At 33.1% G+C, this 27,252-nt stretch overlaps 1 protein-coding gene across 2 annotated transcripts in view; it reads left to right on the top strand.

Moving 5' to 3' along the window:
• The window catches only part of NLGN1 (neuroligin 1), a 630,430-nt gene that overhangs the window by 177,139 nt on the left and 426,039 nt on the right, over window positions 1–27,252 (top strand). Inside the window, exons 3-4 of one of the 2 annotated variants that reach the window (XM_045852090.1) lie at window positions 19,003–19,062; window positions 26,190–26,342. In XM_045852090.1, coding sequence (XP_045708046.1) covers window positions 19,003–19,062; window positions 26,190–26,342 — 213 coding nt within the window. The remainder of the gene's footprint in view (window positions 1–19,002; window positions 19,063–26,189; window positions 26,343–27,252) is intronic. The other variant, XM_045852091.1, reaches the window with a different exon arrangement.

The raw sequence follows: 27,252 nt of genomic DNA on the forward strand, positions 1-27,252 counted from the left end.
ATTTTGAGCTGTATTTTAATTGATCTAAGATTGCATTTAATCTGGAGCTGTTGAATTAGTGTAACAGGCCACTGAAACATAGAAAGTCATGATCTAATATATTTTCCATCTAAAAAGGTATCCTAATATTTCCTTGAAGAGGTCTGTTTTATAATACCCCTCTAGCATTATTTTTTAAAGGTAGGGACATTGTGTGAACTAATCTCTCTTAAAAAAATGTTTGACTATGTAGCCAGTTTCCTTCAAGAAATTTAACTTTTCAACAAAAATGTAAGCCTGATAAGAGTAATAGAATTTATGGAGCATCAACTATGTGCTAAGTAATATACTAGAAACATTAAAACTGTAATTTTCTCACCAATCCAACAAAAGGTGATTTTTATCTTCATTTTCACTTAGAGACATTTAGATCACAGAACAGATATTCTAAGTGTAAAACTCGAGCGTCAACAGAACGTATGAGGAAAAATAGGAAAGATGAATATTAATGTGTCTCTATGGAATATGTTAGCAGTAGCCTTGTCTGGAGGCAGTAAAGCACTAGATAATTTCCATAAGTCTTTTCTCTGGCACACTGGGTCTGAGAGAGGGTACATGTCATGAGAGCTCCTCTTGTCTGCCTACTGTCCCCCAAGCATGCTCAACAGAGAAACATAAACAGAAAAGTAGACACACTGAAACATGCACTTAGTGATGCCCACACAAAGAGGAACAAGCAAGCAAGGAAGACACACACACACACCATACCCAGAGGTAAAAAAAGAAAGAAAGAGAACATACACACAGGGATATATGTTGAAACAGAAACATGTGCTATCAGAACAATAACCCAGAGACATCCATTGTAAAGATACTGATACAGCAAAATGATCAGGGAGGCACACAGAAATATACACAATACAGATAGAATAGGGACACGGGGTATCAAAGATACTCAAAAACAGAAAAAGAGGGACTCATAAGTGGAGACACAAAATATATACAACAGATTGGAGGGGAAAGAGCACACACACCTGGTCAGGGAGATGCTCAAGGCAGAAGCATGCAAACAAGCAGCAAGACATAATTGAGTAGAGTCTTGTCCATTCAGAGCCACTTATACACAAAACAAAAGACTTACATGTAACTCCACAAACATAAAACATATGCTTAACTAGACAGAAAAATTCACACACAAATAAATACACACTCAAAGGCAGATTTGACAGCCACACACACAAAACAGGGGAGAGACACAGATATCCATAGCTGGAAGACAAAAAGAATAGGATTTCAGTTACACTGAAAGTTTAAAGCTTTCTTGCCTTCTTGGCTCCTGCACTAGGCGGGGAACCAAGGATTCCTGTTTCCCAGGCCACAGAAGGTGCCACTATCCTTGGATCAATGTTCTGTGTTCCTTCTGCATGTTAATATGTCTGTTCATTTCATTGTGTTTCTAGGGAGAAAATTTTACTCATTCACAGACATTTATCCCCCTTGGATATTTTTTGATAAATTGTGCATTCTTCTTATGTTATATTCCTTAATTTTTCTAAAAGTATGGCTTGAAATGCTTTAAGTGGGGTTCATTGCTTTCTCTAAAAATGATTTCTTCCTGCCAACCATAGTTTTACTAAAGCCTGGTATGGTAATATGTGAGGTGGTAAGGTAAATATTCTTGGAATATATGAACCTCAATGAATCTAAAATTAGTCAGTATTGAATAAATATTAAACCAATATGGTATGAAGTATTTTGAGATAGCAATGATTTCTAGACTATATTTCTAAACATGAAAGCAAAGGAAAAGTGCTGTTTAATACTTGTAATGGCACATGTATGTATGTACATGGGTTTTATGTATGATATATGTTTGTATGTGTGTAAATGCACATATTTATATATCAATTTCTCTACTTATCTGTTTATATATCTATCATCTGTTTAAGGTATTCACCCAAAATAAAGCACTACCTGAAAATAGGGTGCACTGTTTTTTCTTACTATCTTCTTATCAGTAAGAAGACACTCAAGTTGAACTTGAAGTCACACGAACATTTCTAGCTGATTTTTGTCATAACCAAGCATGTATTCCATGGGGTCAGTTTTATGTATTTGTGTACTGATTTGCATTTTATTTCCCAATGAGAGTTAAAATAGGAAAAGAGTCAAGATCCTCCAACTCAGAAAATTGATTCCAAGATTTCCTCTAAGTGTGCTCAAAAGACCTTATTCATCATTAAATTACTGAGTTCTAGGCTGACCCTAAGCAATCTCAGGAGGAAAGGAAGCTAGAAATTGTCATTTTTAACAAGCTCTCTAGGTATTTTTATGCACACTCATGCTGGAGAAGCACTGTCTGGAGGACTAAATTTTATTGATTTTCTTACAGAGATTAATTCTGAAAAATATGTTCAAGTACAGAGGCAGGGAGATGTGGGGAAATTATTCTAGCTATGAATTTTGTACATGGAAATGCCCTGAATATCCCTATCTATTCAGTTTTCTTTTCTTCTTTCATTTTTTAAATGCTAAACCACTTTAGTTTTTATGTTCCTATTCTCTTATGAGTTTTCTTACTTCACTTCTTAAGAAGGAATGTCTAGAATAATTATGCTGCCTGCAGAAACAAATTTGTACTCCATTTCAGTAAAATAATGTTGTAAGTCTTTTATTCTCAGTGAAAAGTTATCTTTGGGTGAATCACAAAAGATAAAATCACCTTAATTAGATGCAAATAAAACATTAGATACTGTTTCTTAACATGTATCAGAAGAGGTGAGTTTTACTACTAAATACATACAGATGCATCCATAAGCAAAGGAAAAAAACATAGGAATAGTAAGTTAGAAAACACATATTGGGATGATTACTCTCTTATAAGAGGAATTTATCCAAATAATTCACCACAGGGTACCAACATTGTAGGCTCTCTTAGTGTATTTAATATGTACAAACATTGATTCATGTGCAAATTTTTGAAACACATATCTTGCCTAGAGTCAAATGCATATTTTTTATTGCCTTACATTTTAATGCTGCTGTTTCTAGCTTGCTACATTAAAATCAAAATTCTGTAATATTGAGGACATGGTTGTTTATCTAAATGTGAAACACTTCACAAAATCAAAAGTGATTGCCATATATTTTGAAAACAAACAGCTTTTGTAAAAATGCTGGAGACCAAATGTAAAAGCATTTCTATTTATATTGGTAAAGATTTTTTTTAAAGCCAATAGCAAAATATTAGTATTAAATATGTTATCTTTTATAAATATTGTTCTGAACTATCTTACAAAAAGCGGCTTTATTGGAGGCATTTTAACAGTTGAAAGGGAAGAATGAAAATGCAAGGAAGGAGAGAATCAATAAAGCATGGGGCCTCTTATCCTATATTGATTCTTGTAATCCAGCAAACATTGAATACTTGAGAGATAAGCCTCTTTAAGATGCCATGTTTATATTTTGAAGATCAAATCCCTTAATTTTGCTCATGGGTTTGCCAAAACACATGGTGTGTGCAAGATAGAATGGAAGCTTTCAGTGGCCGCGTGTCCTATTGCAGATGTTCTTAAACTGTGCAACCTGACAGCATGTGGTGGTGCAGCTGCTCCTTTGTGCCAGACCCACCACCTTTGTAGTTCGTAGTGCTCACTCTCTCTACCTCACTATGTGTTAGCAATGCCAGTAAGATAAAGCTTTTACATTATGTGTGAAAAGCCTTTCTCAGTGTGTTAACAAACACTCAATTATTTGATTCTACAGCAATATCAATTCTAGGGCACTGTCTCCCTTTTTACCCCTAAGGAAAGGAAGGCTCAGAGAGGTGAACTGACTTGACAATGCATACGGATTGTCACCTAGTTACATAGAACTCAGCGCTTCCATGCTGCTAGGGCCTCTTCCACCAGAGAACCTGACAGCTGTCATTTGGAGGTGAGCCATCTTATGCTGCTGAGGCTTCTCCGTGTGGGAGCAACTGCGCTACAGCTTCACTATAGCACAGTGGGTCTCAGGACCCACTGTGACTTACACCCCTGAGAAGTAACAGGCTCGGGTTCAAGTGTGACATTCTCCATTTTAAAAAAACTGTTTTCTTGCCTTCTTCCAGATTGCCTCTCCCTTCATGAAGCTACTCCTGTCTTGCTTCCTCAGCATTTCTATATGGTATCTATAGGGCATCTATAAGACTCTCTTTTTACATAGCACTGTACTCACATGCCTTTTTCCCTTACATCTTTGTGTATACAACCTTGCATCTTTTTCCTCACACTGCAGAACAGTTAACCAGCACATCTCATCTCCACTTCCTCACATTTGTAATTGTTACTTTTATTTTTTTCTTTATTACTTCAACTCACCAAAGGCTATGTAATTAATAAATTAGCAACAGATTTTGCTATGAGTGGTTATGGAGGATATATATATATATATATATATATATATATATATATATATATATAATCTCCATCCTAATGAGACACTCTTAGATTTTTCATGGCTATTCCATTGATCTTCATGAAAGCAATTTTTTGACATTTTTAGATATCTCATGGGAACAAAGAATATTCTTGAGGCTGTGAATTATAGAATAATACAGAACTGAGTCCATTTCCTGGCCTTGCTATTTATTACATAGAAGATATTGGATGAATTTATCAGTTTTCTAAGCTCCAAATTCCCTGTCAACAAACCGATAAATGGAATAACAGTAATCCTGAAATTTGAAGTATTTGTGCAGAGTTGATGAGATAACCCATGGGGAGTAGTTAGCATAGCACCATTTTTTAAAACAAGCTATTCACTTCTATTTCCCAAACTATTCCATGAAGATAATACAATTGACCTCACAACAATAGCTTGCTTGAACATTTACATTCTATCAAATATGAAATATGATAAATTGACTAATTTAGCTCTTACAACAACTTTATGGGTAGATACCATTATTCATATCCTTATTTTGCAGACAGGAAAATAGAGGCAAAGAGGAATTGAGATCATAGAGCTTTTAAGCAGCAGAGGCAGGATTTAAAAGCAGGTTGATAGTTTTAGAACCTATACTTTTAATTACTATGCTGTATTGCTTGGCTTAGCCTGACAATTAAAAATATATGCAAATCTATTATGTGTTAGACACATAAAATAGATGCTCAATTGATGATGCATTTAAAAAAGCTTTTCTGCCAGATTGTCATTGTCAAAATATGGAGTTATGTGTAGCTAGCAGGAAATTTTTTCTTGGGTGATAAAATACTTAGCATAGTCTTTCTGAAAGTCATTGATGGAAAATAATGTTCATATATTCAACTACTGCTACATGCCTGCTAGGTTGCTCAGTGCTTGGTAGGAGTCATAAAGCTTGCATGCTATTTTCTTCTGAGGTATACTCTGGTAAATTTGCCTTAATGCTTTTCAAGGTCAGTGCAAGATACCATAATTGCATTTTGCCAGTACATGTTTTGTGATAGATTATTTGGCAAGAATGTAGACATATTAGACTCTAATTAAATTGTTCTGCTAATTAAGCATTGGGGCCTAGGTCAAACATATAAACTCTGGAAAGAGTTGTAATATCTATATGTTAGGCATTAGTATGTATTAAGGCACTCATAATTCAATGATAATTAACATTATTATTATTGTACTATCTTTATAGAATGGATTCTGTACTAGATATTTTATATGTATGATCTTGAATATGTTGTGATAGTCTTGTTATGTGGGCATCGCTAAAGGTACATTTAAAGAAAAAGAGTAATATAGAGGGGTCACATAGCTGGTAGGTGCCTCAGCAAGGCTGACCTAATTTTAAAGTCTTTTTATTTTTCTAGCAAGTATTATACCAGGATGTATGTGTGTGTGGGGGGGGGGGGGGGGCGGAGTACAGTAAAGGATTTGATTGGAGACAATGATTAGAGGAGAGGATACAGATAACCAAAATGTAACTGAATTATTCCATGGTAAGCCCTTTTGCTACACACTTTTAATTGTTATTATAACAGTGTTTTTTTTTGGGGGGGGGTGACATTGTGCTCCTAGGTTCTGAATAGTTAAAAAATGTGTCCAAGTTTATGCAACTATCACATGAAAGAGCCAATATTCAAACCTCTCAATTTCAATTTTTAAGACTGTTACAACAGAATCACAATATTAAGTAGCATAAATATATAGTTTTGAAAATGCATTTTAGAGTCATAGACTTTTAGGTTTTGAAAATTCTTCGAGATTAATCTGGAGGTAATATTAAAAATATTAGAAAGGTTATTATCCCATAGCACTGTTGCTGAGGACTCATAGTATGCCAATCATTAACCCTTTAATTTCTTAATCATACTATAATAAGGGCACCCTGGGGAAGGGCCAAAGCATCTTAGGTGCTAAAGTTGAGGGATTCCAGGTGTTCTGGGAAATATTTACTAACCTATGCAGAGCATTTCACACTTTCAGTGGCTTAAATGCCCATATATTAGCCCTAGCTATTCTTGTTCTTCTTTTAAGTCAGGCTGGTTATTTAATTCTTCTACACTTAAATTATTTTACATGCTACTCAGTCTGAGAATATGTACTACTGAAAAATTGTTTCCCTTAACTGGTATTGTTAGTTGGTTTTGACTCTAGGGTATTTGCCCTTCCAGATTTGTTGGCTCATTTGTAAATTTTTTTCTTTTTAAAGGTGTTTTTATAAATATTTGCTTTTTATTTAAGTTTTAACCTCAATAACATCTCAGTAAAATTCTGGTTAAAGGAGTATGAAAGGTTTTATCATTGTGAAATAGTTATAGCAAATCTATTGGTTTATGATTTATTTATTTAATTTTTCTCTGTTTGTCTTCTATTGCCACTTGACTTGTTAGAAAGAAGATAACAAGGCTGAATGACAAGAAACCTGAGACCTAGGTCTACATTTAATGCTGTTGGGGCCTGGCCAAAATCAGTCCACACTGTACTTTTGATTCCTTAAGGACCTGACAGGGTTTGATAACCATTCCTCAAGGTCCCTTCTCACTTTAGTTTTCTGTGAATCTGGGCACATAATCACTGATATAACAAGTATTTCTTTACTATCTAGTGTAGCCTTAACATATATTGTATCAGGTCAGAGACAGTACAGAATTGGGTTTCTGATAGACTCCAGCCTGCATGGTGAGGAAGAAGAATTACATGGAGAACCTCATGTAGTAGAAGGAGCAGTAAAACTGGACATTCTTGTGGCCCAGAGATGTTTAGCAAGGAGGGGCACATGTGAGACCTGAAGGTGTCAGGAGGTCATCTAGTTCATGTCTTCCAGACAGCAGTTTAGGCCCAAACACACATCTGTACACCTTTCTTTTTCTTTACTTTTTTTTTTACATTTTTTTATTGTTCAAGTACAGTTGTCTCCATCTTCCCCCACCACTTCCCTCTACCCCAGCCATCCCCACCTCCCACCCCTGATTCCTCCCCACCTTTATGTGTCCTTTGCAGATGTTCCTACCCCCTTCCCCCCATTATTCCCTCTCACCTCCTTTCTGGTTACTGTCAGTTTGTTCTTTATTTCAATGTCTCTGATTATATTTTGTTTGCTTGTTTGTTTTGTTATCAGGTTTATGGTGTTTGTCTTTCACTGCCTGGCTTATTTCACTTAGCATAATGTTCTCCAGTTCCATCTATGCTGATGTGAAGGGTAGGAGCTCCTTCTTTTTTTCTGCTTTGTACTATTCCATTGTGTAAATATACCACAGTTTTTTTGATCCATTCATTTACTGATGGGCACTTAGGTGCTTCCAGCATTTGGCTATTGTAAATTGTGCTGCTAATGAACATTGGGGTGCATAGGTTCTTTACAATTGGTCTTTCGGGGTTCTTAGGATATAATCCCAGCAGTGGAATTGCCAGGTTAAAAGGCAGTTCCGTTTTTAGTTTTCTGGAGAAATTCCATGCTGTTTTCCACAGTGACTGCTCCAGTCTGCATTCTCATCAACAGTGCATTAGGGCTCCCTTTTCTCCACATCCTCTCCAGCACTTGTGGTCTGTTGATTTGTTTATGATGGCCATTCTGACTGGTGTGAAGTGGTATCTCATTGTGGTTTTAATGTGTGTCTTTCTGATGGCTACTGATGCTGAGCATCTTTTCATGTGTCTCTGGGCCCTCTGTATGTCCTCCTTGGAGAAGTGTCTGTTCAACTCCTTTGGCCATTTTTTAATTGGATTGCTTGTCTTCTTAGAGTGGAGTCGTGTAAGTTCTTTATATATTTTGGAGATCAAAGCCGTGTCCAAGGTATCATTGGCAAATATGTTTTTCCATAAGGTTGGTTCCTTCTTCATTTTAATACTGTTTTCTTTAGCTGTACAGAAGCTTTTTTATTTTAATGAGGTCCCATTTGTTTATTTCCTTTATGTCCCTTGCTCTAGGGAACAAAATAGTGCTTTGTGGAATATCTGAGATTGTCCTACCTATGTTCTCCTCTAGGACTTTTATGGTGTCACAACTTATTTTTAAGTCTTTTACCAACCTTGAATGTATGTATGGTGTAAGCTGATGATCGAGTTTCATTTTTTTTTGCATATAGCTGTCCAGATCTCCCAACACCATTTGTTGAAGAAGCTATTTTTAGTCCATTTTATGCTTCTGCCACCTTTGTTGACTATAAATTGACCATACAAACTTCAGTTTATTTCTGGGCTCTGTATTCTGTTCCATTGGTCTATGTTCTTATGCCAGTACCAGGCTATTTTGGTTACAGTGGCCTTGTAATACAGTTTGATATCAGGTATTGTGATCCCTCCTACTTTGTTCTTCTTTCTCAGAGTTGCTGCAACTCTTCAGGGTCTTTTGTGGTTCCATATAAATTTTTGAAATGTTTGTTCTACATGTGTGAAATATGTCATTGGTACCTTAATAAGGATTGCATGAATCTATAAATTGCTTTGGGTAGTATGGACATTCTGATGATGTTAATTCTTGCAATCTGTGAACATGGTACATGCTTCCAGTTGTTCGTGTCTTCCTTGACTTCTTTCTTCAGAGTTGTGTAGGTCTCAGAGTATTCCTTTCTTTTAAAGTGAAAAAAAAACTTATACTTTAGTTTAGTGGAGATTTCCTATGCTCATTCACTTTTTTTAGTCCTCTCTAAAGTCAGCTGATTAGAATAAAGACTTGAAGTAATCAACTCTACGGGATAAAACATGCAGGTGTGAATGTAGGTTTATTGTTTTGTGCAACAGTAACAAGGGTCATATGGAAAATTAGGGTTTTATATCACATGTTTCTGTTCTACACTTTTAGAACATTAATGTTCTATACTTTTAGAAAATTTCAATTATACAGTACAATACAGAATATTTCAACTGCATCCACCATGCTGTACTTTAGATCCGCAGGCCTCATTCATATTATAACTGAAAGTTTTCACCCTTTTACCAAACCCTTACTATTTTTTCCAGCACCTAGCCCCTACCAATCGTTTTTATGCTTTTTTTGAGAATGATTTTGTTTCATTTGGATATATACCCAGAAGTGGAACAGCTGGATCTTCTGTCTGTTCAGTTTTGAGTTTCTTGAGTTACCTCCATGCTGTTTTCATTGTGACTGTGCACAAGGATTCCAGCAGAGCACGGGGTTCCCTTTCACCCACAACTTCACTAACATTTCTTCATTCTTGCTTTTTGATAATCAACATCCTGACAAAGGTGAAGTGATATTGTGGTTTTAATTTGCATTTTCCTAGTAATTATTGATGTTGAGGACTTTTTCATGTACCCATTGGCCATTTGTAGGTCTTTGGAAGCCTGACTATTCAGGTCCCTTACCCAGTTTTTTAAATTGGATTATATTTTTTTTGCTATTGAGTTGTACATTCCTTGTATATTTAGGATTATAACCACTTATCAGATATGTGGTTTACAAATGCTTTCTCTTATTATATAGATCACTTTTTATTCATGATTTCCTTTGTTGTGCAAAAGCTTTTCAGTTCAATGTAGTCCCACTTGTTTGTTTTTGTTTGCTGTCTTTTCTTTTGGTGTCAAATTAAAAAAAAACACTATGTCAAGACTACTGTCAAGAAATTCACTGTGAATGTTTTCTTTTAGGAACTTAATTGTTTTATGTCCTACATTTAGGTCTTTAATCCATTTTCATTTGATATTTGTGTACCATGTAAGATAGTGGTCCAGTATGATTCTTTTGCATGTGGCTTTTCATTTTTCCCAACATTACTTATTGAAGAAATTATCCTTTTTCTATAGTATATTCTTAGTCTCTAGTCTGTTCCTTTGATCAATGTGTTTGGCTTTTACACCAAAACCATATTGTTTGAATTACTATGTTTGTGCGGTATTGTTTGAAATTAGGTACTGTTATTCCTCCAGCTTCACTCTTCTTTCTTTGGCTTGCTTGTACTATTTGGTGGTCTTTTGTGACACCATGGAAACTTTAAGGTTATTTGTTTTATTTCTGTAAAAAATGCCATTGGGATTTTGATAGGGATTACATTGAATTTATGGATTACTTTGGATAATATAGATACTTTAACAATACTAATTTTTTCACTCCATGAACATGGACTATCTTTTCATTTATTTGTGTTCTCTCAATTATTTCATCAATGTCATATAGTTTTTGTGTATATACCTTTCACCTCTTTGCTTAAATATTACTAAGCATTTCATTCTTTTTTGATGCTAACATACATAGGTTGTTAATTAATATCTCTGATATTTCATTGTTTGTATATAGAAACAACATAGTTTTTCTATTGATTTTTTACTCTGCAGTTTAACTGAAATCATGTATTAGTTCTGTTAGATTTTTAGTGGAGTCTTTAGGGTTTCATACATAATATTACTTCATCTGCAAATGGATGAAATTTTATTGCTTCTTTTCTGATTTGGATGCACTTTGTGTTTTTTCTTGACTAATTTTTCTGGATAACATCAAAGACTATGTTGAATAGAAGTGATGATAGTGGGAATCCTTGTCTTGTTTGTGATATTACAGAAAAAACATTCAACATTTCACCATCGAGTATGGTGTTTGTTGTGTGCTTTCCCCTCTATTACCTCTATACCCACTTTGTTAAGAGTTTTTATCATGAAAAGATGTTGGATTTGGGTCAAATGCTTTTTTTGCATCTATTGAGATGATCGTATGATTTTTATTCTTCATTTTGTTAATGTGGAGTATCATATTGATTGATTTGTGGGTGTTGAACCATCCTTGTTTGCCTGGAATTAATTCCATTTGATTATGATGTATGTTATTTTTAATCTATTGTTGAATTCAGTTTGTTAATGTGTTGTTGAGAATTTTTGCATCTATGTTCATTAGGGATGTTGGCTTGTAATTTTCTTTTATTACACAGTGCTTGTCTGGCTTTGGTATTAGGGTAATGCTGGCCTTGCAAAATGGGTTTGGAAATGTTCCTTCCTCTTCTGTTTATTTTTTTTTACAGAGTTTGAGAACAGTTGCTACTAGTTCTTATTAAACATTTGATAGAACTCAGAAAAATATGTGTTTTGCAAAGCAGTAGAATGAAGAAATAAAATGTAAAAGAGTAAGGAGGGTTTTATGATTCAGTCTGGGACATTTAATCTAAAATAATAAGGAATAAGAAGATAGGACTCTTAAACAGAATAGTAAAACAATGAAAGTGATGTTTCATGAACAGGAATCAGAAGTGAATTTAAAGTAATATTTTAAAGAAATTGTTTCCACTTTGGATAAAAATCTTATTTTTGCTCATGAATTTCTAAAACATCAAATTGAGTGCTAAGCTATAGTTTTAATATCTTGTTATAGCTACTTTAAAACTCACAGTTCATGTTTGTTGTATATTCTTTTGAGTTTCTAATCACTTGGAGTGCTTACCATTTTAATCTTAAATGGAGTTGAATAATGTATGCATTTTAGCTGATGATAATGCATGGTGTTTACATCTTTGGAGTTTGCCAGCATTACTATCTACATCTGCAAAAACCTGTGGCACACAAAATGGCTTATGAAACAGTCTAGAGTCTGGAAGACAATGGAAGCAGCCATGAGGCTATAAAATAATTTGGGAATGTGCTAATGATGGCCTCAAACTAAACTACTAATAGGCTAATATGAATCAAAGAGAGGGAGAGCAGCAACATTTTCTTGAAAAATTGATGAATCTGGCTGAGACCAGAGAGGAAAAGAGTAGATGGTTAAAGATTATTTCCAGATTTAGGGTTGGGAAACAGAGGGAGGGGTTATACCTCTGAGAGCAAAACCTGTGTTGGTAGGTAAAACTGGCTTTAAGGTGGACATGATGAATATCCTTGTTATAGTAAAGTGAGGGTAAGATACACAAGTAGAAATGGCTTGAAGAATATCCATATTCATATGACTATAAGGATAGTTAGTGTATGTTAATTCTCTGTGTGTTAATTGTAAAGCAAAGTCAGTTTAACTCTGAATGCAAATGTAATAAAGAAAACTTTTAAAATATTTATAAAATTTTAGATGCACTGAAGTTTTAGATTTTACTTCATGGTGATATTTGGTTTATTTGCAAACACAAGTAGAATAATATATTATAGACTCTCCTTCTGTGATTTCATTTCTTCTAATAAGGCTATTCTCCTCTGATGAGAATATAATGCAGGTCTCTATGAAATATTCTCAGTCATATTTGTTAGAATGACTTTTCTTTTTTCTGATTTTCTGTTTCAGATTCAGATAGGGCAGAGTTTGCCAGTGTGTGCTTTAATGCTTTAAATTACTTCTTATGGGTTTCAGGATTAAGACAAAGATCTTCAGGCTAGAGGAGCTGCAGGCTCTGGTTGATGCCTGTCTAGCTCTCCTTCCATGTTTCCCACTCTTCCCTGTTCTGATCCCTGTATGGCAGCCACACTCACCTCTAGGCTTACTCTCCTTTTGTAACCTTTTTGAATGCTAGTTTTTTCAAGATGAAATCCTCTTCTCATCCTACCTACCCACCTTCAGCCTCTTCACGTGCTTAGTATTGACTTATTTTCCAGTCTTCAAGCCACTTGGCACTTGTATTCATTGTGGACTTCCTAAACTCAGTTAAGTCTCCTTGTATAACCTCTCATAACACCAAGACTTACCCTCTTTCTTAAAACAATTTGTAAGTATAGGTTTATATGTGTGATTATGTATTTAATATCTTTCTCTAGCAAAATTAATTTGCATGAGAACAAGAGTCTTGCCTGTTTTACTCTCCATGTGTCCTGAGCCCTTTGCATAATATAATCCTGCAGCCATGTTAAGGAGGTTGGGCTGTAGAAGCCATCTAAGTCTCAAGTCTCGCTGAGATATCTCTGAGCACCTGGTGGCATTGTGTCCTCACCATACTGCAGGGGCACATTTGGGCAATGTGTGGAAAGCAATGGAAAGTATGATTTCACAAAGTACTAAAGGGTTTGTACAACACACAGCCACATTGTTCCAGGTGAGAAGGTGCGCCATTCTGCCATTCTTCATGCTGTAAAAATACCGCATTGGCATTAAATGCATCTGAATTTTTTAAAAAAACCCAAAATAGTGTTGAAAAGTAACAAGCTTGAGGAAATTTGGTGATGTTCAGATTAGGGGTTAGCCATTTTTACTTAGTTTTGTTTCACCTAATTTTTGTCTCCAGATGCTATCACTTTTATTCTAAAAAAGGATGCTTTTGAATTCAAAGGTTTGTTATTCAAGATAATTTTATGAAGAAAAAAAACTTATCTTTCTTATAAGTGAGATTTTTTCCACCTACTTCACCTCAAAAGATTTCTCATTCTATCATTGCCCTATTTTAACATCGGATTCTCTTTTCTGAGAAGTCTTGCTTTAGGCTGTGCTCTGCTTCTGAAAATCTGTGAGGGAACATGTTTTATGTTCACATAGGAGGTTTCTTCCAACACAAAATAAACACGGACCACGCCTGCTGCATTCATCCTCTTGGACCTGTTTTTTTTTCACAGCATGTATAAGTATGAAGTGCTAGACTAAACATGCAGTGCACCAAAAGTGACTTGAACGTCATGAATGACACAGTAGTGCCAGCAAAAATTGCACAGATATGTATTCTTTTGAAAACCTTCAATTGTTCCAAAGTTTACTTTCAATATCTCATCACAATGGTTCTCTCTGTATCTTTATTCTTTCATAATGTAGATTTATTACATGACTCAAAAATGTTTAACTTCTTAATTGAAAACTTAAAAAAATATTTTTTCAGCTTTGATTACTTTATATCTGTTTATATATTTCTTATTGTAAGAGCTGTGATTACTTTTAGTTAAATCAATATAGTGATAGAAAAATAATTAGTGTTTTTCAAATCAGTCACCTCCACTAATTTCTGTATTCTCAAGTGGTGTGTATTGTAGTTCCACAAAATTGACTAAATTTCAATGGGTAAAATTCAATAGTTTTGCAATGACACCAACTGCTCTGATATCTAATTTCTTAAAGTCATTGTATTTTAATGTTTGTCAATATGGAAAAAATCAAATATGGTAATACACTGCAATTTTAATTTAAAATGTATTGAATTTTAGCACTGTCCACCATATGGAGCAGGCATTTTTATATCCTTTTGTTATATTCAGGTGTTTTTATATCCTTGATCCTAATTTTATAAACTAAATTTTGTTCTAAAAACACCCATGAAAAGATTTAGGCTGCTCTCAATTGTCCCAGAACAACAATGGCAACATCCTTAAATTGCTCCATTCTGTGGAAATGGCCTTAGGAATTCTTCTGAGTCAGTTTATCTCAAAGGCTGCTGGGTAAAGAGGGTTGGAAAAGAGGAGAGCAAGGTCATTAAATTAACCGGGCGCTCCATCTATCAAGATAGGACTCAGTGGAGCCCGGAGCTCTAAATAATCCTGAAAATTTCAAAGACTTGTTCTGTTAAGAAGGACAGATTTCTCACGGCCAGCTTTCTAAGTCAGGAGCTAATAATATCCTCCATTGACTTGCCTCTTGCAAATATGTGTAACACAAAGTACAAATGATTTCTGATGAATTGAACCCTTAATGAAGGAATTTATAATCACTTCTAATGTATTTGAGACCTAAAGTATATTAATCCTCAGCAAAGGGGATGATAAAAAGCAACATTAATTTGGGTGGACAATAATTATTTAGGAGCTCAATTATTTTCCAGTTAATTACAGAAAAATGCTGACATTTTTATTCTTTTTTTTTTAAATAAAAGGCACATGGTCAGATTCTGTAATGTAAGAATATCCTTTATAGAGGCCTATACTTTGCATCAGGCCTATGTTAATGGCAAAATAACTATTTTGGATTTAAATGAGTCCAATGTTCACAGCGAGGAGTTCCCTTTACTTTCCTTGATCCTGTTGTTTCACCACTGATTCTATTTATTGCCTATAAGAGATATAAAATATAGTAATTACTCTCACTCCCTTTCAAAATGACACAAGGTCTACTTTCCCATTAACTCTAATGAGAGTTATGTGTGCATTCCTCAAGGAGCACAGACCCTGTGGAGTTTCAAGGCAGAATAAATCACTTCAACGCCCAGGTTTTAGAGGACTCGCTTGCTTTATAAGTTGGTGCTTTAAGTTGCCTATTTAAGGTACTGGTATTGAACAGGCACTATTTGTAGTTTAAAAGAGACATAAGCTAGTGTTGGAATGCTGTTGATGATAGTTATTTCTGTTGAAGGATAAATGTTTTACCTTTCAGGAAAATCACGCTGATCAGCTTGCAGGAATATGTGGCCTCTAAAACATGGTTGTCTACTATTCTTAAGGAAATTAGTGACTATTGCCTCTTACAACATTTTCTTTCAATTGAAAAAGTTTTAACATCCATAACTACAACAATTGTAGCAGTTACAATAAAGGGAAAAAGAGCCAAAGTTGCTGATACCCTAGACAGATGGAGGCTCAAGGCAATGGCTGTTTCCTTTTCAGCCTGGGAACAAGGAATCTTGAGATCATGTCGGGATCTGTTTCTGTAATCCACTGGCATATGCTGACTCTTTTGAGGCTTCCTCAGAGAAACCAATACTGAGTTTCTCAATTTACAACCATGGACCCTCTACAGTATTGATTCTTAGTGCCTCTAGGCACAGAAGATAAAATAAATATGTTTTCTTTCTTTTTATAATCAATTTTGCCAAAAACTATGATCAACCCTGTTTCTCCCAGGGAACCTTCAAAGATCAGAGGTGTAAAAAACTATCAATAGTAAGAAAACCCAGTTATGCTGAACTCCCAAATATTGCTGGAATGCATACTGTGGGCACAATTTAATATCATCTAATAATAAGGTTTTCTTGAATAGTCAGTAAATGAAATTTTTTAGTTGGGAGAACTCAACTTAATTCTACTTTAGGATAATGATGTCCCATCCACGTATGATGTTGAAGCAATATCTGTATCTGTTTCTAATTCATCAGATTTACTATAGTAAGAGATGTCCCATGAAGCTTACCTTTGTAATCATTATCCCACAACAGTTAAGAGTCATGTAGCCTCCTGAGTAGGGAAGGTGATGATAAATATGTAGCAAAAAGCTGGGCCAGCCATTCCATCTTTGGAAAAAATCCTCTTTCTACATGCAGGATCATTTCCATGGCTTCTCTGCTTATGCAGACCAAAAGTCAAATAGCAATTGAGAACTATGTCCCATATTCAGAGGAGTGGGAGACAATGTTTTAATAAAAATTCTCTTACTATCACATTTTATGTAGACCAAGAGCTAGCAATTCTGTACATGTGCAAAAAGTATGGCACTGGCTCGCAGTTGTAGAACCTAGTGGGCTTCCCAAGGAAGCCCTGTGAATTGCCTTGGGGACCCTAGAAAGGGAAGGAAAGATTCCTCCTTTTGAATTGCCCAAGAGAGATATTTTGTAAATCCCTACACAAAATGAAGAAACTGACTTAATTTAATTGCCATAGGTTTTACATGTGATTCAGCAAAAAAATTTTGAACTCACATTAATGGGTTCTTAATATAGCCAAGAACTAAGCAAATTAAGTAATTTAACAGAAATTTGAAGTAATTTAACAGAAATTTGAAGTAGACAGCAATAACTGCCACTGTACTTAATCTGTGTTGTTAACCAGTAAATAAAACCATAGTTTCTAGGTAGAATCCTTGAGAAGAGAAACATAAGAAAATATATCTGTTGAAGTCTGTTCATTTATTGCTTTACATATTTACAGAAAGACAAAGCACTTGAAAAAATAATTTCCTGTCTGATATTTTGCATGTTTTAAAATCTGAAATATTTCAAATGTAGTTGTGATAATAGCAATTTTTAAATTCAAATAAAAATATGAAATTTTCCAAAAATGTAGCAACATTGTTCCATGAATATCAAATAATACTAGGGTTCTTTTTGCATGTAAACAGGATTATATTAAAGAAACATAGATTTCTGTGAACTTGCAACTCAGTGTCAATTAACATAAACTGTTGTTTTCATCTAGGTTTTCTCTTAATGGAACAATTGCTGGCAGGAGTGACTATAAAAGTATATCACTTAAATTGTGTACAGCTCCTCTGTCTGCATTTGGAATGACCTTGAAATCATGACCTTACAACTGAGTAGCCAACAGGTCATTTCAATTACATTATCAATTTCTCCATTTCCAAACTTTTGATCTTTGCCAATTATTAATATTTTAAGCTGTCTCTCTGAGCTAATGAAACATGATTATTATATCTCTTTTTTCCTTCTGTTTTCTGTGATGGTGTTTTATATTCTTTGAGGGTTGTGATATTAGGTGTAGGTTTGAATTATAAATATAATGCAGAGCGATCACTGAATAGACTTAGAAATCTTTCTCACATTTAAAATCCTCCCCTGTGAAGTGTGTTCAGAATTAATGCCTGCTTCTTTACTATTTGTATTATTGAAATCAACATGTGCCTTTCACTCTTTTTTCCCCTCCTTTTTCTATTACTTATTTTATGCATGACAAAATTCTCTTGCTTACTGCTATGTGGTTGGCTGTCTTTGAACTTGACTGTCCTGTGTTTGTAATGATTGCTTTCTGCATGAGGATTATGAAATGTCATACAAATTAAATGGTTGTGGAAACAAAATGAAATGTGGGGCTTCACTTGCTTTTTCTGTACTTGAGTATGTCAATCATGTGACACTTAAAATTACTTTCATATGGCCTTCAACTTCCCCTTTGGTGTGCTCCTTCATCATAACTAATTAGCATTGTTAAGTACAATAAAACATTTATTAAACATTCACAGTGTTTTAATACAATTATTTTCCTAAGACATGATCCCATTATAAATAACTATACTGGGCATGATATTGCACTAGGGCATAATTCTATTATATTCCAAAATTGACTATGAAATATAAGTTTTGACTCTGTTAAGAGTCAAGGTAAGTTAACCTTGAGAGCTAAACACTGACTTCCATTGATGGTACATTTGTGCAGTTTGCAAATGTCTTACTTAAATCCACAGCTAATATTTACTCACAATACATGGGGAAATATTTAATGACAAGTAATTTTAAAAAGTCACAGCTTTGAGAAATGTATGATATAAAAATGTGTAAAACCCAAGTGTTAATTGCCTTTGAAAAAAATGAAGAAAAAGGGAAAAAGTCACACACTAAAAATGTTCATATCTGTTTCCCTAACGTTATTGTCCCAAATTAAAGAGTGAGTTTAGCCTATTTTTTATTGTTGTCACCAATTTTAATTAGAGAAGGTACTGAATAAATTAAGTTCTTTCAGATAATAAAACTGTTTACTTTTTGTATGCAATGGGTATTTAAAAATCATTTTCTTTGCTTATGCCTTGAGTTTCAAACCATAATTTATTTTTTTAATACTGAATATACTCACAAATCAAATCTTCTATGAGATATTTTGGGGAAAGGTATTTTTTTTCTTAAACAAAATCAATAACCAACTTTGACATAACTACTTCCCCACTCTTTTTGGAAATACTCTTGAGAATTTTAGTGTTTACATTTATTTTTTTCCCCTCAGTCTTGTTTATTCTTGAATTGTCTTTTTTTTTCCCTTCCATTTCTCCATTCTCAATCCTAGGTCCCCTTTCAAAGAAACAGACAGATGATTTAGGTGATAATGACGGTGCGGAAGATGAAGGTATTTTTTCCACCAAATCTACTTGCATGACAAGGACCTCAATCATTTTTTCCACTCCTTTCTATTTTTTTACTTCTTGTCTTTTTTTGAAGAGTTGTTTTTAATTCTCGTTTTTGATGTGTTTTGTCCTCTTGCTTGTTGTTACATATAAATATACATTTTTAATTTTTTAAAAAAATTAATGTTGTTTTACATTTTGATGCCAACCATTAAAATGTTTTAAGAAGAGAGGCATTTTTTTTGTTTTCTTGAACTGACTTTTGATATGTTTCATCCCACGTTTTGACTGAAATTTGTCCATATTCTTTGAACTAACAATCTCTCCCCCTGCAGTCTCTCTGTACCCACTTTGCATGTTTTCTAATATATGTAAATATCCTATCCAATATCAAAATGTGTTTCATTTTTACATTTGATATTTGTTTAAAAAGAACCCCACACCCAATAAGGACAAAACTAAAAGCTGATATAAAGTGTTTCTTGAGCAATATAGCTGAGATCTTTAAATGCTGTTTTCTGTCAATAGGCTTAAATATCACATGAATGAATAAGGTTTTAAAGATAATTAAGTAATTACACCTATATAGATGGGTTTAGTAAACATTAAACAATAACATATACTTTGGACTCATCGCAGTGAGTATTCTTGGTAGAATTTATAGCATTTTTTTTACAGCAAGCTTATAATGATATTCTTTTATTTCAAAGACATAATTTTTAGATTGGTAAATAAATATATGCTTATTTTCAAAGTATCACCACCTATAAACAATAAAATATTTCCAACTTTTTAAATATTATTTTGCCTTTCCCATTTCCTTATAACATAAAACTCTGATTTTACTCTGTAAATCGAAGTACACGCTGTGCTACTCAACATCGTTATTCTACTGTGGATCTTACCTGGTGCTCGGCGGAGGGTCTATAAAGGCCCTTTGATTTGTTCAGTTTATCTTGGTTCTGATTAGGGCTTACGTTTTTTTCTTTTTTGTAATGCTACCCTAGCTATGATTCTTACAGAGGTAACTAATGTAATCCTAGGATTTAAAGTAATTCTCAGAATCCTAAAAATTAAATTTCATAAAGATGTTAATCACATGATAAGAAATATTTTCCAGTATAAAACAGTGCACAAGCAGGCCAGCAGAAGTGCGATTTTCATAATTACAACTATGATTGAGTGAATCCTTACTAAACAACTTTAATTATTTTCATTGAGATATCTCTTTACTAAAATACAGTAGAAAATAAAATTATAGAGGTGAAGTATTAAAAGTGTAACATTAAATTGGGAGTTAGTATTTAAGAATTATTTTTTCATAAAATTTATGACACTTGATTAAAAACTTATTTACTATGAACCCCAACAGTTAAATAAAGATTAAACACAAAGCAATCATTAATATTTAAAACAAATCACTATAGCTGACCAAGAGTATCATTTTAAATGGTAAATAACTGCAAATAAATTTGCCAAAATGTAAATTGTGATTTTTTTAAAATGCTCTTGGAAATTTGAAGCATTCAAACACTCAGGAAATGTATTGACTTTGAGGATGTTTTATTTTTCCCGGCTCTCCAAAGATGACATCTTTCAGTTAGGACTTTTAACTTGTTGAACCCACTAGAGATCCTTAATTTGCAGACATTTGTTATTTAAATGATACTTCAATATAAGGGACTTCTTAGAGTATAGCTCTGTAAATTCCAAGTTTTTTCAAAGCTCTTACAAGTTTAGTATATGTCATTTTTCTATTGACAAAATATTTTGATTGCTGATTTAATGCACTGTATTATGCCATGTATAATGTTCATCCATGTTTTTGGCCCAAACTTTCAGGAAAAACAAATCTTTCATTCTAATTTTTTTAATTCAGTTTTTACTTATATATATTTAGATACTTGTTTTTCATATTATAAAGGAATTTTTGCATTTATTTTTTAATAGTACATAGTATGGTACAAGAAATTTTACATTACAAAAAAATAAAAAACAAATACAAGGTACAAGAAATTTATGTACCAGTAACAAATTCATAATATTTACATATCGTAGAAGGCCAAGAACTCTTTATCACTGTCAATATCAGAAGTATCATCTTCTTCAATTTCTACATTAGTGATGTCTTCTAAAATGTCACGTTCCTCATCCCAGTAAACTTCATCATCCTTAGTTCTATACATAGCATTGCTGACGCCACATTATTAAAATGATTTCACAACCACTGCCTTGTTGACACTGTTCCATGGTCTTAGGCCCAGTCACAAGCCTGGGCAATGGATGCTTCCTTGGTCTTACCTGTAGGTGTTAAATCATTACCAGCCTACTGCATCCATGGTGTCTATTCTTTCTTTATTAGGGCTTTAAAGGTCTTGTTGACTTACAGGTCAAGAGGTTGCAGTTGGCTGGTTAGCCTACACATAAGCACAAATAAAAACATTAAAAGCATTTATAGATATGGAATTAGTACCATCCTTGTATAATATACATCCTTATATTTCCCTAAAAAATTTTGGGCAAAAATGTGCATATTATGCATAGCAAAATATTGTACTTCTTTTCTCTTCTTTTTGGTAAAAAACAACATCAAGTAGGACATTTACAGTACAACCATAATTGAGGTAAGCCTTATAAATGTGAGTATATTTTATATATTTATTTTGCAGCACATTTAACATTTTAAAATAGTCATTAAATATATCTTAAGCCCTATTTAAAATGGCAGGTAGTATTCAGGATACTAAACAAGTTGGTCACAAGAGTCATCAAATCAATAAATATTTGAAATGCTCAGAAGTATAGAATGTTGAAGCAGACAATTCAAGTTCAGTCAATTCAAGTTCAGTCTACTCCTCTGTGTTGTTGTTTTGGATAATTATTTAGAAGACAAGAAAGGTGAATTGCAATATTCTCCCAGATAAAGACTTTTGAATTTTCAATTAATATCACTGAATGTGTAGCTACAGATATAAATTATTAGATAAACTACTTCTTTTACTTTAGTCAGAAGTCTGTTTATATGGCATCCTCAATTATCTCCTGATGACTCCTGTACCTGATTTCCAGGACCCTATCTCAGCCACCTCATTCAGAAGCTATGCCAGACATTGAGTGGGCTGGTCCTCACCCACTTAAACTGACCCATGGCCTTCCCGCTTTTCTCTACTTCTAATCCTCTGCATATTTGCCATACTCTTTTGCCATCATTAGGTCAAACACAGGTGCATCACTTTTCATTTATGTTTTATAATAACCAAAAGAACTGCATATTTTATTGGTTATTTCCATAATTTCAAAAAGATAAATCTGAAGTGATAAAAATGGGTCAGAGCAACATTCTGTATTTCCACCAATTTATTTTTGGAATTTAAGAGTATTTACAAAATTTTTAAATTGTAATAATATCTTAATATTAATATTTTAATATTAAAATACAATTTTATATTCTACATAAATTGTATATAAAAATTGATATTGCCATGTTTTAAATTATTTTTGGACTAAAATTTATGCCTTTGGTTAAGTACAGTTTAACAAACGTATGTTCTACCACCATTTCCATGTTATTTTACAGATTTGAAATGATAACTGAGGCACATGAAGTGAGTAAGGGACATGAAAATATCCTGCCCAAAACTCTACAACATGGATGATTAAAACTTCATAAAACCATTAGGTAGAAAGCTACCAATAAGGAAGAAGTTGTGTGACTAATAATTATTCATGAGGATCATTAGAAGGAATTATGATTCCAAACACTGGTTGCCAGGCACAAATAAATTCCCATTAACTTATTCAAGTTCTTTTGATAACTTAAAGAAGTTATCAACAACTATGCCACACTGGCTTAAAATTTGATTTATTGGAAAGGTAAAATAGTTACTAAAATTTAAAGTGAAGGTGTTACTCAGATTCTAATTTTATCTTTTTAATGTGAAAACATTACTCTTTTGCCATCAAAAATTTAGTAGAAAAATAATCATCAGTGTAGTACTTTCCTTTTAACATCTAACTCTTTTCAGGGATCTAGATGCTAAGCAAAGTTTTAAAAACTGGCAAACAACATTAAGTATAAACATGCTTTAAGAACATGTGTAGCTTTACTGGACCTGAACTAGTGTTTCATCTCAGAGTGTGTTTAATTTTTATTTTAGTGAAGTCAGTAACAGCTGTTTAGGCAAAGTCAGAAATGTTAGGTGAAATCTATCCTATTTGTAAAGAAAAATGTGAGACAAAGTTTAGAAGAACAAATTGACTCTAATAAATTATAAATTACTAAAGTACATCTAGTATATTTGCTAAGACATAGTGGCTCCTCAAAATTTTATTATTAAAAGTAGAGCATCAGCAGATAGTATTCAATAGTAGCCTATCAGATTATATCCTTTTTATTTATAAAGATTTTGGTTCTTTTGAAAATTAAATATAGATATAATTTAAACTATTTCTATTTGATATAATCAAAACACTATCAAAGAATTCGAATTGTCCTGTAATAGACATACAATATTTTCCCCAATTTTATTGCATTATTAAAAGTTTTTATGTACAAGAATTTTACCCACTTTGGTAATTAATACCTTATGCAGCATTAATTAGGGTTACTCTAAGCAAAAGCAAATATTTTTCAGAACACAACTTTAGAATTTTATAGAATTTTCTGGAAAAAAATTATTTGGTATGTTAAGTTTTTAGACAAGGCTTAAATCTTTATGAGTTTGAAAACACAAATCAGAAATTCAAACCAGTCCAAACTTTCAGAAATATTTTCTAGTCTAATTTTTTTTTTTAAATAAAGAGATACCACTCAATATAGCTCCTGGAATCTATTGTCTTATTTTCACCTTCCTTGGCCATGTCCACCCCATTCTGTTATTAGGTATACAATGTGGCAGGTCTTCTCAATGTGGGCTGTATTGTTTTCCAGGTGAACAGAATGGATCGACCAAGACTTCATTACTGTTCACAGTTGGTATTTTGTAATTCTATGTAATTTTAATTAAAGAAGAATTCTGAAACAGCCACCCTCTGTGCTACCTCCAAGCACACAATTAGCAGAGTACAGTGTCTGCTGTGAGCAGTCAGTTAATGATTTCAATTTAATAATTTATTATTGCTTCTTCAGTGCCAGACATAGTAGGAAAGGAAGCTAAAACTGTATGCAGCAAATAGATATTTAAGGAGGATAGTTTAAAAATTCCAAAAGGATTATTTTTCTCTATGTTACCCTAACATCTTTATATGCCCCCAAACCTTTATAAAGGAGTGAATATCAATTTCCCTCCCAAGGACTTAAGAAGAAAATAAATTAAGGTTTTCCTTCTAAATGTAGCTGTGTCTAGGGGATGGTTTCTATGTCAAAGTTTCCTCCACTCACCACTGAAAAATAAGACATTCTTCTCAAATGCACCCTTGGTGAGGGAGAGAAAATATGGCAAGTTTATGCATTGGTATTCAGTCACATTTAAATAGTACTTTTAAAGTGTCTCTAAATTTTGCAGTGAGCTTGTGCCCCAAGTTGAAATTTTAGACAAACAACTTGAGCTGCAATTCCTGAACCTAAGATGCTTTTTCATTTAAAAAAATTTTACTTCATTATTATAGGAGAAAAATCAAGACATTTATATGTTTTTAATATTTTCCTGGAAAATGTAAAATAGCTTGTAAATAATCACTAGTTTTTTAATGACTGTATCAGTTTAGTCCATACTGAAATCTGAAACTTCAATCATAAATATATAGGAGATTTAAGTTTGATAAAAAATGACAAAAACAATGGAAAAAACTGTACTTTTAAATAGTACTTTAATATTGGAATTTTAAAGAAAAAATAATACATTTGAAGCAATTTTTGTTTCAGTTAAAGGTAGATGATATAATTGGCTATTATGGAATAATATCTTATGTACATATATTCATCATCATATATAAATATATCACATTTCAATCTATATAATAGTTAAAAATGTATTGGCCAATATATAGTTTAACATTTTCTCCTATAGAAATTAGTGTATTTTTTCATACCAGTTAAATATGCTTATATTTTCCTTAAATGCTGTGGGTCAAAAGTAGGTATACAGTTGTTCATATGGAAAATAATACAATGATTAATAAATAAGAATATATGAGTAAATGATTTCAGGTATTCTCAACTATAAAGCTACCTTCCCTCCTGCCCCCCGATATATTATTTCTAGATCCTGTTGATCTAGATTTGGTGGAAAGTATCTTGGAAAAAACTACATTTGATTAAAGTTCAGAGCTGCAGAAATCACTTCAACATCACTAAAATTGGCACTTTATAATTAAATTAAGCTGTATCCTGTCTCATGTCTGCATGACAAAATTATAGAGCCAAAGTGGGGCTAAGAAGAGTATAACAGTAATGCAAAGAGGTAAAAAATATAATTTAGTCTTTTTTATCCCCAGAGGGTGTGGGTAGGTGTAATGAGCAGATGTCCTGGGCTAAACTAAAATACATTATTTAATGACAGTCCCCTACATGCACCAAATGCAACAACCAGTGAAGTACAGGTGAATATGACTTCACTGCCTAAACATTCATGTGACAGTTAGTACTTGAGTAGCAAAATTAAACTTTTTTGCAATGTATAATAGTGTTGTAATTATGTCACGAATTGGAGTATAAATGTAATTATGATGCATCCAGTACAAATCTTTACAGTTACTAAGAAATGGAAACTGTTTTTTTCATAATAGCAGTGATACCTTTGGCCTTAGTTTATGGTTCATAAATTTCATGTGAAGCCTATACCATTTTTAAAAAAGTAGTTCTAAAAATTATTATATTATTTCTTTTGGTTCTACTGCCACATTAGAAATTAACTTAAAAACACTAAAATTCGCAAATACTTTAGATTTGTTGAACTTTTGTAGTTCAGTTTATAACTTCAAACAAAATTTTAGATAGAAAAAATGATATTGCTCTTTTCTGCAACAGCTCTTACTATGAGTTGCTTAAGAAACACTTTAACAAAAACAGCAATTTAAAGAACTACATAAAAACCATGTCCTCTTGTCCCTAAAATGGAAACTGCATTCTCTGCTTTATTATGTTTGTGTTTTTGAGGATAAGAACAATTGCCAACCATTTGTTTTTCAGATATTCGGGACAGTGGGGGCCCCAAACCAGTGATGGTGTATATCCATGGTGGCTCATATATGGAAGGTACTGGAAATTTGTATGATGGGAGTGTCTTGGCAAGTTATGGCAATGTGATCGTCATCACAGTCAACTATCGACTTGGGGTACTTGGTAAGAAGTCTATTTTCTTACACTGTTAGCTCATGAAATATGGGATAGTTTTGTTTTGACTTTCACTTGGCTCTGTTTCACTCATCCTTCTATGCCTATTGACTTTGTTTAAAACACAATTTCCCACATTTTTAATAAATTCTAGAAATGTTCATAAATTACTAGATGAAAGACAGCTAGTCTTGATTTTAAGATTTAAAAGTAAATGGTAAGGAAATTATTCACCTTGCTGAAGAATGTTCTAGGCTTCGTAAGTTTGGCTTGGTAAAAACTGTGGAAGTTAAAAATGGCAAGGCATTTCTGAAGAAGAATTCACCCCGAACAAAGTTTTCCTCTTCTACTTTTCTTTTTTACAATGCTATGAAATTTCCTGAGGCTTGCCATGAGCTTAGAAACAAGTTTATGTTCTCTTCAAGAATATATACACAGACTACCTTTGTGACATAATTATTTGCCAGTGTGGTATAGGTTGTTATTTTTTTAATTTGTCAGGTAATAATTTTGAATACTTTATCTGAATGTATTTTGATTGAAAATTATTTATTTGAAAAGCATGCATTGATTTGAAGTGGCAACATGTTCAATTCATTAATTGTGTACACGTAAAGCAAAACCAAACTGGAGATTCCTGGTTTGAAGATATCTGTAGAGAAATATTATTTGCAAAATAACTTATTAGGTACTCTGAAATAGGCATGTTGTTTTTTCAATTAACCAGCTTTTAAAAAATAAGGTTGCTATGCTAATTGTATAATTTTTTTTAGTATTGTCAAAATTTAAGGAGTAAAATTACTATATAATTTAATAAAACACCTTTATATGGAGTATTTTAGTTATTATTTGCTGAAAGAGTACAAGTCATCAAAAACATTTTAATTTTTTAAACCTTTATTGTTCTCCAAGTCTTATT

Source organism: Phyllostomus hastatus, unplaced genomic scaffold (genome assembly GCF_019186645.2).
Source record: "Phyllostomus hastatus isolate PE091 unplaced genomic scaffold, TTU_PhHast_1.1 phas_contig_86, whole genome shotgun sequence".
NCBI classification, from domain to species: Eukaryota; Metazoa; Chordata; class Mammalia; order Chiroptera; family Phyllostomidae; genus Phyllostomus; species Phyllostomus hastatus.